Source organism: Trachypithecus francoisi, unplaced genomic scaffold, assembly GCF_009764315.1.
Source record: "Trachypithecus francoisi isolate TF-2019V2 unplaced genomic scaffold, Tfra_2.0 Lachesis_group12, whole genome shotgun sequence".
NCBI classification, from domain to species: Eukaryota; Metazoa; Chordata; class Mammalia; order Primates; family Cercopithecidae; genus Trachypithecus; species Trachypithecus francoisi.
The window spans coordinates 80,475,796-80,490,180 of record NW_022681457.1 but is presented as its reverse complement, the minus strand read 5'-3'; the positions used below and the strand labels follow the sequence as shown (position 1 = coordinate 80,490,180).

Below are 14,385 nucleotides of genomic sequence, written 5' to 3'. Positions count from 1 at the left end.
TCCCTGAACATGGTTACCCTGAGTGTGTTGTGGTGGAAGGGCACTTGGGGTAGCTGGCCCAACAAGTAAACCTGACCCGGGCCATCCTGGCTTAGGCTTCCACCGGCCTGAAGGGGAAGTTTGTCCTTGCACTGCTTCCGGGCCAGTGGAGGCGACGAAATAATAAACCCGTGGACCCAGATTTCTCAGGTCTTAACACGTTCCCGGAGGCCTAAAGGTGCCCAGGGCCGAGCCCAAAGTGCTTGGGGTCAAGGCTCGGTGGAGCACTGAGGTAAGTCTGAACTCCCAGCCGGCACGCGCCGCCCGCCGGACCACACACGGGAGGGGGCAGGGCCTAGAGTCGCGGCGTGGTTTCCCAGGTGATGGCCACGCGGAAGAGGTGGGGCTAAGGCGCTGGTTCCCACTGCCTGGCTTTTGGGCCAGCGGCATACGAGTTGGCCAAAAGCCTGGCAGAAGAGCGCGCCAAGGAATGGCGGTTCTGGACGGGGCAATCCCAGCTGAGGGGACCGGCGGCAGAGCATGGGTGGGGCTTGGGAGAGGGCGGGCCTCATAGAGCGGCGGGGCTTGGTGAGCGTTGCCGGCAGGCCCGCGGTACCTCCCGCACTCTGACCTGCGGCCTGTAGGACTGAGCTGGGGACGGCGGCGCGGGTGGGTCATGCTTCGGCACTCCTCCTCGCTGTGGGAGCTGGTGGAGGAGCACATTCCGCTCCGGGAGCGACCCGAAGTGAAGAGGATTCTGGGGGAGGCGGCGGTGGACCTGAGCCTGGAGCTGCGGGCGGAGGTGGGGAGAGGGAAGGTGGGCCACGCCCCTGGGTGTGATTTCCCACCTCCTGCGGGTCCCTGGCCCTGCCGGGGAACTCCCGAGATCCTGTTGGGTCTCACTGTCCTGGCCCTCTCCCCTTTGACTCCGTCCCCTCCCTCACTCCCCCAGCCCCCACCATTCCGGTCACTCCCCTCCCCAGTCGCAAGGTATCCCAGCTCTCCTTGCAGGTGGCGATGTTACGGGCACTGCTCCAAGAGGCTCGATCCTCCCAAGCCCCCAGCTCACGCCCCATCTCTGACCCCTCTTCTCTTCTGGCACCACCGCCTCTCCTAAAGGACCTCTTGCGCCAGGAACTCCGGCAGTTGCTCCAGGGTCTCCGCCACAAAGCCATCTGTGAGGGCAGGTGGGAGCCTCGGGCCTGGGTCCTTTCCCCAGATACCAGGTGGGCTAGCTCTGCCCCTAACAAAGAGCCAGGGTTGCCTTTTCTGTGGTTTCCAGAAAGGAGCCTCTCATCTTCCTTCCTGTGCACCTTCTGCAGGGACCAGGCCCAAGCTTGGGTCCAATATAGCCCCAGGGTCCTGCACTTTGCCTTGGAGGAGCCCAGGTGTGATTTGCCAGAACAGGAGGTATTCCAGATGAGAGGTGGTGGGCCCAGGTAAGGTGATGGTAGGAGAGAGGGATCTGTCCCTGCTTGGCAGAGGGCCCTAGCCAACTGGTGGGTTGCACCTGGCTCCATGCAGGAGGTTCCAGTCACAGGCTGGCCACTTCCACCGCCACTTGTGATAGAGATCAGCACATGAGGGCTGCTGAAACCCAGAGGAAACACCTGCCTAGCCTGGGGACAGGCAAAGCTTCCTGGAGAAAGTGGTTTGATCTGCATGTTGTAGTATGAGGAGCAGTTTTCAGGGAGATGAAAGAGAGAAGAGCTTTGTAGGAAAAGGGAAGAAAGGAAGCCATGTCCAGCAGGCGATTGCTCCTCTGGCCTAGAGAACAGGAGTGAGGGCTGGGTTAGGGAGGCAGGGAGAGCTGAAGAGGATGGCTACAAATGGTATTTACAGCTGGGACTGAATGAGATAAAATATTCATAAGTGGATAGCAGCAACTTCTTATTCTAATCCTCACACAGCTTGAGGTGGGCAAAGTCTGCACTTTGTACGAGAAGAAATTAAAGGCCGGGCATAGTGGCTCATGCCTGTAATCCCAGCACTTTGGGAGGCTGAGGCAGGAGGATGGCTTGAGGCCAGGAGTTTAAGATTAGCCTGGGCAACACAGGGAGATCCCATCTTTACAAAAAGTGAAAAAAAAATTAGGCGTGGTGGCACATGCCTGGATTCCCAGCTACTTGGGAGGCTGAGGTGGGATAATTGCTTAAGCTCAGGAATTCAGGGCTTCAGTGAGCTATGATTGCACCTGTGTACTCCAACCTGGGTGACAAAGACCCTGTCTCTAAAAAAAAAAAAAAAAGAAGCAGCAGCAGCCTGGGCAACATAGTGAGACCCCGTTTGTGCAAAAAATTGAACAGGTGTGGTGGTGCACACCTATAGTCCCAGCTACTCAGGAGGCTGATGTGGGAAGAGCACTTGAGCCTGGGAGGTCAAGGCTGCAGTGAGCCAAGATGGTGCTACTGCACTCCAGCCTGAGCAACAGAGCACAATCTTGTCTCAAAAAAAAAAACAAAAAGAAAAGAAACTAAAGCTCAGAAGAGATAAGTGCTTTGTCTGAAGTCACACACAATGAAGGGTAGCAGAGCTCATTTGCAAAACTAGGCTCCCAAACTCTTACTCTGCACTATATTATATTGCCTTTGTGAGAAAAGAAAGACAGTTGTCTAAGAGAAGTGATATTTGGGTCCTGAAGGCCTGGGGTGAGCAACATGGGGAGAGTGATAGTGACTTCATTGCCAGCAGCGGTCACAGAGATCTCAGCATCATCAAGGACCAACTGAACGTGTCCAACATTGACCAGGTGGCCAGACACCTGAGGTGAGGCCCAGGGGCACCTGCATGTGTGTAGGCAGGGGTGGAGACAGGGATGGATCTTGACGTGCTGGGATTGTGAGAGAGGACGAAGGTAACATACTTGGTGGGGAGACCCATGTGTGTCAGGCTGAGAGGTGGAAAGAGCTGGCTGCTGTAGAGCTAGTGAGGTTGCTTTCAGGAAGCAGCCAAGTACAGATGCCATGGCCGAGCCTACCTATAATCTCAGCAATTTGGGAGGCTGAGGCAAGAAGATCATTTGGGCCCAGGAGTTCGAAACCAGCTTGGGCAACATGGCAAAACCCCATCTCTACCAAAACATACAAAAATTACCTGGGCATGGTGGTGCACGCCTGTACCAGCTACTTGGGAGGCTGAGGTGAGAGGGGGTTGATTGAGCCCTGGAAGGCAAGGCTACAGTGAGTCATGATGGGTGGCAGAGCAAGACCCTGTTTTAAAAATAAATATAAATATCTTGACACTGGGGGTAGCCACAGAGGATTTTAAGCAGAGGAAGGGCTGTGATGTGAAGGAAGATGGAGGCAAGTAGAATCACAGTGCAGAAGTGCGGGAGAGAGAAGGATGCCTGCCAGGATGAGGTAGGTGAGGGGAAGACACTTCCTGCTCAGAAAGAGCCTTGTGGGGGCCAGAAGTCTATGCTGGGGCAGCCCACCAAGAAGCAGAGGGCAGTGTGGGCTGAGGAAGGATAGGTTGGGTGGGGCTCCTGCTGAGGCTGGAGGTTGGGGCCATGTGGTGGACTCAGCTGAGCCCTGGTCCTATGTCTCGGGTTCTGGCTGCTGCTCCCTCATGTCCCAGGGGCCTTCTGGAGGAGGAGTGTCACACCTTGGAGAGGGAGATCCCCATCCTGCAGGTGAGCGGAGGCCCTGGGCTCTCCCCCGAGCCTCACTGCTGAGCGTAGACTCTCATGCTTCTCACCTGGGTGAGGCCCATGTACCTGTGTGCATGCATAGGTGTGTGTACAGGCTGTGTGAGTCCTGCATCCATTTCTCAGGGATACATGCTTGTGTGCACCTGCAAAATCCTAGAGGCCCCGGATTCTAACTGAGCCCTTAAGGCCAGGGCCAACCGTTTTAGGTCTTTTGCCTCCTTACTTTACCTGAGTCTGGGTACAGGCCCCACCACTATCTTGCCAAACTCAGCTCTTCTGCAAGGCTGGTATTCCCTGGGGAACATGGCTGCCCTCACGGTGGATGGGCTGAAGGGGCTACATGGGCATGCCCTAGGGATCTTGGCCTCTGTATCCTGCCTTGCCCCACCCCTACCTTAAGTCTGGGCACTGACGCAGCTCTCCCTGCCTCTCCCTGCAGCGCTGCCTGGAAGAGGAGTATATGAGGCCTTGCCGCCTGACGGAGGCAGCCCTGGAGCCCACCCTGGCAGGTGAGGACACAGATCAGGGCCCAGAACACCCAGTCTCCTGCTCCCACCCTACACTTGTACACACCCTGGAAGAGCTGGGCACTGGCTCAGCCGAATCTCTCCTTCAGAGCTAAAGGAACAGAAGAAGGCCATGGAGCAGGAGCTGCAGGCATCTGTGGGGCCTTCTTGTGTCTCTCCCAACCACAGGTAAACCACAACAGTAGACACAGGGCAGGGTGGACTGAAGGATCAGACCACCACCCCCTACACTTACTCCTTCCTGTCCAGGCAGTGGCCCTTGGGGTCCTTTATGCAGGGCCTCAGACCCCTGCTTCCTCTCTGTGGGGTTGCACCTCTCCAGTGCTGCCTGCCTGCACCTCCTCTGGAGCCCTGCCTTCGACCTCGAGGCCAGGCCGCTACCCACCGCTGGGGACGGCAGCTTCAGTACAGCCCCAGGGAAGGGTCAGCTTCCACGCCCATGTCCAGTGCAGCACCCCAGGCCCCAGCCTGAAGGGCTGGTCACCGAGTAGGCTCTGGCTTCTGCCAGGATGCACCCGTCTGCCACTGCTGCCTCAGCTGCCTTGGCCTAGCCAGCTTCAGATCTGGTCTTGGACGAGCTCTCGCCAGGACCCCAAGGCTGTTGGTCTGTCTGGCCCTTGCCCCACCCCCTTGCCAGATCCCTGGTGTCTGGAGCTGAGTGGCCGGGCATCGGTCCCAATCATCAAAGCCTTTGGCCTTTCTCCTCCCAGGCCTCCACAAAGGCCTGGCAGACAGAGGTCCCATTCCAGCCTGACTCTTGTCCCCTGGGGGACCCAGACAAAGCACAGCAGCCACTCAGAGACAGGAATAGAAATTTCATTAAAATCTATGGACTTTAAAATCTTAGTGGTGCACGATGGGCAGGGATGGGCGGCGCACCGTTATTGCTACAGAGGATTAGAGGTGGCTTGGCTGGGGCTGTCACTGCACAGAGGACGGACAAATGGACACTTCAGGGATTCAGACACTTCAGAAGGGGCTCCCGCTCCGGAGAGGGGAGGGGCATGTGGGCTGGGGCCATTTGGCACATGAACAAGGGCAGCACATTTGGGAAGACTGGGCCTTTAGCCTGATAGAGGAAGGGCAAGGGGGTGTCGTGCAGGGTCCCCTTCCCCGGGGCGCTGGGCTCAAACCTCCTGTGGAGCAGCCCCCATCCCATCCCCCAGAAACAAATGCTTTGGGCAGGCTGCTGGGTCGCGGTCCTCTGCTGGCTGGGCCTGACAGCCAAGGCTAGAATGAGGGGCAGAGACCCCGGAGCAGCCCAGTGAGGTGCAAGCAGGCCTGGAAGACAGACTGGACCCGAGGCTGGGGGTGCAGAGGTGGCAACCACAGAGAATACAACGTTTACAAAAATAATTACAAAGATAAACGGGGCTGGGCAGCACAGCCTGACAAGTAACACTGCACAGCCCCCAGCCCCTCATCCTGCCCCTAGGGAGGAAGAGCCAAATGTGCCTGGCAGTGGCTGGGGTCTGCTCTGAGGGCAGGAGCACTAGCCATGGGGCTGGAGGCCCACCCAGAACCTCAGCTCAGGGCAGGGTATAAGGGTATCAGAGGCCACGTAAAGCCGCCCAGACCGCTGGGGACCTGGCCCGAGACCCCTCCAAAGTGCTTTGGACCTCCCAGCAACCCTCCACTCCCACCCCTCCCCACAGCTGCCATCTTGGCATCCAAAGGACGTGTAAACACTGGGGGCACGAGCACGAATGACTGCACTAGCAGTAGTGACCAAGATGACAGCAGCTGTCCTGCCCAGGGCATGGCAGGGGGCAGGCGGAGACACCTGGCCTCTGCCTCACCAGTCTCTGTGTTGGGAGCACGGGGTGGGGGTGGGGCCACTCCCCTGGCAGCTGTGCTCATATCCGGGAGTCCTGGAGGCGGCTGGAGCCATTACTGCCCACAATGGGGATCTGGGCCTTGTCCGGGTGCAGTGGCTGGACCTCGAAGCCGTCGTCAGGAGAGGGGATTATGGTGGGGGCGTAGCGCCCAGTCCGGTGCTCCAGGAGGGCAGGGCCCCAGTCTCTGCTTGGCTTTGTGGCATTTTTCAAACGCTGCATGAGGTAGGCATGGGGCACAGGGGCAGGGCACGTCAGGGGGGAGCCCTTAAGCCCCTTCCAGCCGGCCCCTCCCATTTCGCCTGGCTACCCAGCCTTCCCCGCCCTCACCTGGAGGAGGGTGTCCCCATCTGTGCGGCAGAGCCGGAACATGGCGTAGAGGGGGATGCAGAGGACGGAGGACAGAGCCATGAGGAAGCCAATGGCCACGGCCCAGCCTGGGTACTGGTAGTGGTTGTAGGTGATCGGCTGGTACTGGATCACAGTGAAAACTAGAATAAACTGCACGGGGCAGGTGTGGGAGTGGGCATGAGGCCGGCCCAGAGCCCAGACCCAGGCCATCCCTCTACCCGCACCCTTTCCTCTCTGGCTTCCCAAACTAGAAAGGGGCATTTGAGGCAGAACAGGGACAGCTGTCAACATCTGGGCCGTGGAAGAAGCAGGCAGGGCCAGGGGACTGGGGCACTGTGGGCAGGAAGGCTCTGTGGAGGGGAGTCTGTCTTCGCCGCGGTCCTGAACTGGCCGAGCACAGTCGAGCTGCTGCTGCCTTTGGAAGTCAATCAGTTCTGCTCAAAGACTCGCTATGGCTTCCCCTGGCCAACTGAAGTAAGGCCACATCCTGGACCTTTAGGCTGTCACCGGGCAGTGCGACCTCAAATTGTCTCGCCTGCCACACTACCCCACCCTCAGTGTTTCAGTCACACCCAGTGTTTCCCATCCTCTCTTCATTTATTCTGGGGAATCATCCTCTGCATCTTCCTCTGTCAAACCCTATGCCAGTGCCCTCTCCTTCAAGAAGCCATCCCAGATTTCCCCCATTTCCTCCTGCAGGGCCTCCCCTCGGCGTTTTCCACCTGCTTCCCTCAGAGTGGCTTGGTTTAATGTTCCCATAGACCTGGGAGCTCCTGGAATTGCATCAACTCTGGGGGTGCAGTGCCCAGTACAGTGCCTGCCACAGTCTCTTGTGTTGATTTGAACTGATTTGTACAGAGAGGCAGAGGAGGATGGAAAGAGGGTAGGGCAAAGCCCTGCCTGTCTGTGGCTGTGGAGACAGGGACATTCAACCTGGGGAAGCTCCACAGGCTGAAATGGTGAGTGTCGGGCTGCGGTGCTCTAGGGAGCCTCCTTGGAAAGAGATGAGTGAGACTGGAAATAAGACTTGTGGCTGCAGCAACAAAAGAAGTGAAAGGAGGCAGAAACACAGGCAGTGGCTGGCGGGTCACCCAGAGGGCCTGGGTGGGAGGGTGTCCCAGCACCCTCCTCCTGAGGTTCCAGCCCCGTCCTGAAGCACAGGGCCATATTCTAGAATGCAAGACCCACATCCAAACTGGAGGACCCTCCGGGGATGCTGCACATGATGGGAGCTTATAACAGGTTTCCTAAATGGAACAGATCCTGACCTACGTGTGGACAAATCCCTCATTTGCGCTGACAGAAGGGTGGAGTTTGTCAAAAAGAGCTTTTCAGAAATATGAAAAAAGAAAGCCCCCAGAGAAAACACCACAGCCCAGAAAGCCAGGCTGGAGTTACCCCAAGGAGAGGACTCTAGGCTCCCCTAAAGGTAACTCCAGCCTGGCTTCCTAGGCACAGGAAGGGCCCCACCCGCTGTGCCTCAATCTTGTGGAGACACCAGATCCCAGCCAAGGCTGCCCCTACAGATCCTTTTTGTGCTTGTCTCCTTCCTCCCCACTGCCCTTGGCAGGTGCCCCCTGGTCTTTCCCCAGGACCTCAATCTAGTCTGAATACTGGGAGACTTTCCGAGCCGCAGAGGCTGAGCTCCCCTTGGGCTACTGCCCCAGAAGGCATGGCACTCTGGGGTGGTGGTGCCTGCCCTCCCCTGCCTCCCACCACCACCACTTCCACTCCTCCTGTTTCAAAGCTGGGCCAGTGGCCAGAGGGAGAGCCTGTGCCAGGCTCGGGAACATCCCATACCCTATAGGGTAGAGACCTCAGCCCTCCACAGGCCTTTATTCAGAAACATGAGCCACAGGGGAAGTCCGGTGCTTAGCCCCCTGTGCCACTGAGGCATTAAACATGACAAGAGTGTGGCTCGGAACACTGCCCGGGCCACTGGGCCAGCCCTCTCACTGTCACTCGAGATGGCCCTGCCTGTCCTCTGTGGAGTGACCATTACACTGTCAATACCTGCCTTCCCCGAATCCCACCCCAAACAGGAAGGAGCCAAGTCATACGGTTTTAGCCCCTGGACCATTCCTCCCTCCTGCAGAGGTGCTTCTAGTTTGGCGCTGGCCCAGGCTTGGAATTGGACTACTTGATTTGAATTGTGGCTCTGCCTCTTATTAGCTGTGTGACCATGGGCCAATTACTTATCCCCGTGCTTCAGTTTCCTCATCTGTAAAGTGGGGATAACAATGACACCTTGGAGAGCTCTACCACGGGTTACATGGGAACGGTGTGTGGAAAGTGCCTGCTTCCTTGCCGTGGTGGATTCCTTCCACCAATTCAGCTCCCTGATGGGAATTTCTCAGCTGTTGAATATTCATAAAACCTAGAACACCCCCCACCCAAGCCAGCCCACCTCACTGCCTGGAAGGCTTGCAGATTGCCCCCATGTAGAGCTGACATCTGATTTCACAGCCTGGTCTACCAGTCTTGGGCTGCTTCTGGAACACTGGTTCCCACCACATAGCCAAGGCCCTGGAACACTCTCCCTAGAGGGATGGGAGATGAGGCCAGCAGGCAGAGGCTGACACGCTATCCGTATTGACTCCTGAGTCCCCTGGGGTGCCAGGCAGGAATGCCTGAGCAATGTCTGCAGTCAAATACAGGCTGTGGCACTCCCCTCCTAATCAGAGGCCAGGGCCCGGGCAGCTCTGAGTCGCCACACGCCTCTCTGACTCTCTCCAACCTCCCTTAGCCTCCCAAAGGCCAGAGTCATGGGTATTGAGCTCCGGCCAGGTGCAGGAGCTCCCACTCTCCCTCCGCTGGGTCCCAAGAGATGGCCAAGGGGCAGAAAGGGAAGGGAGGGGCCGGCCAGGGAACTCACGAAGATGATGACAGGAGAGACGAAGCGCCAGCAGATCTGAAAGAAGAGGGGCGGTGGGAATCCCAGCATCATCTGGATGTCCTGGAAGTAGTTCTGGTGCCCTGGAGAGAGGAGGGGTCAGCAGGCCCACAAGACAGAGTGGGCGGGCCAGGGGCCGGGTGACAGGAGGCCGGAGGCTCGAGTGCTCACCGTAGATGTACATGATGGCCACACACATGATGCAGGAGATGACCACCAAAGAGAAGCTGGCCGCATAGTTGTCCATCAGCAGCAGCCAGTAGATGCCTGCCTGGGGAACAGTGGGCGGCTGTGGGAGGCGCCTGCAGCCCGGGCTCCCCCACCCTTCCCTGAACATCCTGGCAACTCTGAGCCAGCCCTTCCCTTACTCAGCTCTTACCTGGCTGGTGAGGGGGATGCCCAGCAGGAAGCCAGCCACAGCCACACCCAAGGTCACATAGGTCTTTTTCTGCAGGATCCACTCATTCCCCACCTCATCCACAATGGCTGTGACCAGCGTCTCCAGGAGGCAGAACTGCAGGATGTGGCTGTCAGATTGCGGACCTGCCCCTTGTTCCTGTCCCCTCCCTCCCCCAAGCCTCCGGTCCACGTCCTGCACCTCATACCTGAGTGCCCAGCCCCAGCAGGATGAGCATGAAGAAGAAGAGCAGAGACCACAGCGGGGAGATGGGAAGTAGTGTGAGGGCCTCGGGGTAAGCCACGAAGGCCAGGCCGGGGCCGTGGTCTGCCACGCGGGACACATCCACCCCCAGGTGACTGGCCATGAAGCCGAGGATGGAGAAGATGACGAAGCCCGCATAGACGCTGGTGGCACAGTTGGTGATGCTGATGATGACGCTGTCCCTGATGGGGAGGAAAACAGTTCAGCTTCCCTCTCCCCAATTTGGGCCAAGAGGAGACATGGAGACAGGGAAAGTTCTAGGAACAAGGGCGCCCCCAACTATTTTTTGGGGGGTGGGAGACAGGGTCTCACTCTGTTGCCCAGGCTGGAGTGCAATGGTGCTATCACAGCTCACTGTAGCCTTGACCTCTTGCTCTCAAGCAATCCTCCCCCCTCAGCCTCCTAAGTAGCTGGGACTACAGGTGTGTGCCACCACGCCCAGCTAATTTTCTTTTATGTTTTATAAAGAAAGATGGGGTCTCACTATGTTGCCCAGGCTTGTCTTGAATTCCTGGGCTCAAGTAATCCTCCCGCCTTGGCCTCTCAAAGTGCTGGGATTACGGCATGAAGCACTGAGCCTGGCCCCCAACTCCTTTTCTGGTCTGTTCTGGGCATTTTTAAGTGAGCCTGAGCTGCCTGAGTCCTCACAGACCCCTGGGACATCACTGTCCCCATCTCTCTTCTCTCTCCTGCCTAAGCCTCTCTCCCCATTCTCCAACAACTTTATCCAGAACCAGTATTCCCAGAACCTCAAGATCATGAGAGGAAAGGAGGCCTGGTGGGCCCACGGCTGCACTGGAGCTGGGATCAGGCTGCAGAGAGGGCAGGGAGGGGGCAGCCTCAGCCCGGCAGGGAGCACTCACCGGTAACAGTTATTGTGGAACTTGTTGTAGGAAGCCATGGTGATGAGGCCTCCCCACGCACAGCCCAGTGAGTAGAAGATCTGGGAGGCGGCATCACCCCACACCTGCAGGGAGGGGCCGGCGGTGAGGAGCTGTGGGCAGAGGCAGCACCTCCCCAGCCCTTCCCCAGCCCGCTTCTGGTTTCCGGTTTCCCTCACTTCCCACCTTGGCCTCCAGGATCTTGTCCCACTGCGGGGTTACGTAGTACTTGATGCCGGTGAAGGCTCCCTCCAGGGTCACTCCACGGACAAACAGAATGGTCAGCACCACGTAGGGGAACGTGGCTGTGAAGTACACCACCTGGCACAAGAGGGCTCCATGGACTCTTCCGGGCTCTTACCTCCCCTGGGCACTATCACCCTGGCTCCCTAATCACCACCAGCCCCCAGTCCCTCTCCCGCTCTGGAGTCCCTTCAGCATCCCCTCCCTGCAACATACACATAACCCAGGTAGGGGTCAGGATCTTTCTGGGTGGGCACAGACCCTGCTGGGGGAGGGGTACTTGCTTTCCCTGAAGACTTGACCCCTCGGATGAGGCAGAGGAAGACGACCACCCAGGAGACACCAAGGCAGCCAAGGAGGGGCAGCCGCACCTCCCCAAAGTTCCCGATGTCGTCTGACAGCTTCAGCACGTACAGCCTGGGAAGGGGAGACTCTGTTACAGATGGCCAGCCCCTGCTGCCCAGCAACAAATTCCCAAGGCTCAGGGCCCACCCGGGCCATACCCTCCTTTGTCATGAGGTCCCGGCAGCCACTTTGTGTGACATGGGAGCTACTTCAGGGGCCCAGCTTTGGCCGGCCCAGCCCCCTCCACCTGCTTCAGCCCCTGGGGAGCCCGACACAGTCCACTGCTCTGCAACCTTTCCCAGGCCCTTCAAGGGCTCCTGGAGGCCACACCCCAGGCTTGGGTGGTCTTCCCAGTCCCTGCACGAGGAGATCTTCTTGTCTCCAGGTGGGCTCAGCCCAGGTCCTTGTTTGCATGTTTCTCCCTTCAGGAATGCCTTTTCCTCATCCTGTCAGGTGTCACCTCCTCCAGGAAGCCACCAGTGAGCATCTCACCTGCACCAATCAGCTCTATCTCTGATAAACTGAGGGAGGCAGTGGAATGCTCAGTAAAGACTGGACCCTGGCCAGGTGTGGTGGCTCGTGCCTGTAATCCCTGGACTCTGTGGAGGTCGAGGCGGGCAGATCACCTGAGGTCAGGTGGGTCCTCCAGGAAGCCACCAGTGAGCATTTTACGTGCACCAATTAGCTCTATCTCTGATAAACTGAGGGCGGCAGTGGGCAGTGGAATGCTCAGTAAAGATTGCACCCTGGCCAGGTGTGGTGGCTCACACCTGTATTCTCAGCACTTTGGGAGGCCATGGTGGGTAGATCACCTGAGGTCAGGAGTTCAAGACCAGCCTGGCCAACATAGTGAAACCCCGTCTCTACAAAAATACAAAAATTAACCAGGCATGATGGCGGGTGCCTGTAATCCCAGCTACTTGGGAGGCTGAGGCAGGAGAACCTCTTGAACCCAGGAGGCGAAAGTTGTAGTGAGCTGAGATTGTGCCACTGCACTTTAGCCTGGGTGACAGAGTAAGAGTCCATCTCAAAAAAAGGTTGAACCCAAATTTCTCCCCTCTGGGTGGCTCCATCTGGCACCCTATGCCATACCAGCTGTGATCTTTTGATCAACCATTTATGTGCCCAGCCCTGTGCTAGGTGCTAGGCATATAGGCCTGCAGGGGCATCTCCCCAGCCCTTAGGGAAGAGGGCGGAGAACAACTGCTCTACCTCCAGCACCAGCATTCAAAGTAAAGAAACCATTTCTTGTTTGAAGGTTTTTCTTTTTTCTTTTTTCTTTTTTTTTTTTTAGACACAGTCTCGCTCTGTCACCCAGGCTGGAGTGCATTCGTGCCATCAGGGCTCACTGCAACCCCCGCCTCCCAGGTTCAAGCGATTCTCCTGCCTCAGCCTCCCGAGTGGCTGGGATTACAGGTGCCTGCCACCATGCCTAGCTAAGTTTTGTATTTTTGGTAGAAACAGGGTTTCACCATGTTGGTGAGACTGGTCTCAAACTCCTGACCTCAGGTGACCTGCCCGCCTTGGCCTCCCAAAGTGCTGGGATTACAGGCATGAGCCACCGTGCCCGGCCTGAAGGATTTTTTAATACTTTGTCTAACCATAAATGCTAAACAGGTAGTGTTTTGTATTATTATTATTGAGACAGGGTCTTGCTCTATAGCCCAGGCTGGAGTGCAATGGCACAATCATGGCTCACTGCAGCCTTGAACTCCCAGGCTCAATTGATCCTCCCACCTCAGCCTCCCGAGTAGATGGGACTACATGTGTGCACCACCACACCCAGCTAATTTTTGTATTTTTTGTAGAGTTGTGGTATCACCATATTGCCCAGGCTGGTCTCGAACTCCTGGGCTCAAGTGATCCTCCTGCCTCGGCCTCCCAAAGTGCTGGGATTACAGGCGTGAGCCACCACACCTGGCCTATATTATTTTTGACTGCAAGTATACAGCATTACAATGTTAGGGACTGAAGAGTTTAAAAGGCTAGCCTGGAAACCAAATGATGAATTCTAGCTTTATTTTTATGGCACCATATTCTGTTTTTTGTTTGGTTTTGGTTTTGGAGCACACGCTTTTGAGATCAAACAGCCTAAGGACATTTGGAACCCGACATATTTACAAGTGGCCTCTTGACACATGACATCTCCAGAATTATTCTGCATTGCTTTAAAAACGTCTCCACGTGACATATCTTATTTTCCCAGCCAGGTGGTAAGCGCCTTGAGAACAGGACCCTCAGGAACAGGTCCCACAGGGGCTATGGTTGTGCTGCCTGAGCTCCTATCAGCAGTCTTAGTGATTTAGGTTGCATTATCTCATTTTGTCTTTAAAACCAGGTAGGTATCACGACCACCCAATTTCATGGACAAATGACTGTGAACGACCTCCCAAGGCCACAGCTAATAAGTGGCACAGCCAGGATTTGAGAGGGGTCTGTGTGACTCCAGAGCTGCCATGAAGACCCTGGGGGACAGGATCTGGGCCCCACAGGGACGGCAGAGGTGAGAAGGCCTGGTCATGGGTTTAGGGCCCAGTAGCAAGTATCAGACCAGCACAGGGGACTGGAAGGCAAGATTGTGAAGAGGGTGGCGAGGGAGGGGAGGACTCTGAGTAACAAGGTTGAGTGGGTGAGAGGCAGACTTGGGCTCAGAAATCTACCCTTTGAGCTTCTCTCACTTTAGAGTCTCTTCATCTGACTTTTGATTCGCTTCCCTCATTTGTAAAATGGTGATTTAAAAAATCCCTACACAAGCTACCTAACAGGGTTTTTGTGGCACTCCAGTGAGATGGCGCAGCTGTCCAAAGGGTTGTTGGAAAGTGTGGACTAAACACCTGCACAACCGCCCCCACCTAATTCACCGCAGCACACCCAGCAACAGCAGCACCGGAGGGGCGCAACGCACGCAGATTCTGACAGCAACTGCTGCCTAGCTCCTTAACCTCTAAACGGCAGTCTCTGAATCTGAAAATATGGATACTAATATCTACTTAGATAATATGCCTGGCACGTGGTAGGTGC

The 14,385-nt window shown here is 56.7% G+C and overlaps 2 protein-coding genes across 18 annotated transcripts in view; one reads left to right on the top strand and one right to left on the bottom strand.

The window, feature by feature from the left end:
- The first annotated feature begins 124 nt into the window (after window positions 1–124).
- CCDC24 (coiled-coil domain containing 24) lies at window positions 125–4,996 on the top strand. 12 transcript variants are annotated; one of them, XM_033226737.1, is made up of 8 exons: window positions 125–648; window positions 991–1,205; window positions 1,302–1,418; window positions 2,668–2,745; window positions 3,556–3,610; window positions 4,068–4,137; window positions 4,245–4,323; window positions 4,409–4,996. In XM_033226737.1, the coding sequence occupies exons 2-8, from the start codon at window positions 997–999 to the stop codon at window positions 4,644–4,646; spliced, it is 846 nt and encodes a 281-aa protein (XP_033082628.1). In that variant the 5' UTR covers window positions 125–648; window positions 991–996; the 3' UTR covers window positions 4,647–4,996. The 12 variants fall into 12 exon arrangements, with proteins under 12 accessions (XP_033082628.1, XP_033082629.1, XP_033082630.1 ...); XM_033226738.1 differs by having other exon boundaries at window positions 125–781; window positions 1,099–1,166; XM_033226739.1 differs by having other exon boundaries at window positions 125–781; window positions 1,099–1,166; window positions 4,405–4,996.
- The window catches only part of SLC6A9 (solute carrier family 6 member 9), a 35,666-nt gene continuing 26,236 nt past the window's right edge, over window positions 4,956–14,385 (bottom strand). For 3 of the 6 annotated variants that reach the window (XM_033226720.1, XM_033226721.1, XM_033226716.1), the window contains 9 exons: window positions 11,304–11,436; window positions 10,963–11,097; window positions 10,759–10,862; window positions 9,840–10,077; window positions 9,614–9,748; window positions 9,406–9,505; window positions 9,217–9,317; window positions 6,321–6,491; window positions 4,956–6,206 (listed from right to left, as the gene is read on the bottom strand). In XM_033226720.1, the coding sequence (XP_033082611.1) occupies window positions 6,012–6,206; window positions 6,321–6,491; window positions 9,217–9,317; window positions 9,406–9,505; window positions 9,614–9,748; window positions 9,840–10,077; window positions 10,759–10,862; window positions 10,963–11,097; window positions 11,304–11,436 (1,312 nt within the window). In that variant the 3' untranslated portion in view covers window positions 4,956–6,011. The remainder of the gene's footprint in view (window positions 6,207–6,320; window positions 6,492–9,216; window positions 9,318–9,405; window positions 9,506–9,613; window positions 9,749–9,839; window positions 10,078–10,758; window positions 10,863–10,962; window positions 11,098–11,303; window positions 11,437–14,385) is intronic. The other 3 variants (XM_033226717.1, XM_033226719.1, XM_033226718.1) reach the window with 1 other exon arrangement.

Bases quoted from the DNA above. Each gene is read 5' to 3' on its own strand.
- CCDC24 (XM_033226727.1), top strand. From the start codon at position 656: ATGCTTCGGCACTCCTCCTCGCTGTGGGAGCTGGTGGAGGAGCACATT. The intron at 1,206-1,301 runs GTGGGCTAGCTC...CACCTTCTGCAG, and splicing joins GTCCTTTCCCCAGATACCAG to GGACCAGGCCCAAGCTTGGG. The intron at 2,746-3,555 runs GTGAGGCCCAGG...CTCATGTCCCAG, and splicing joins CAGGTGGCCAGACACCTGAG to GGGCCTTCTGGAGGAGGAGT.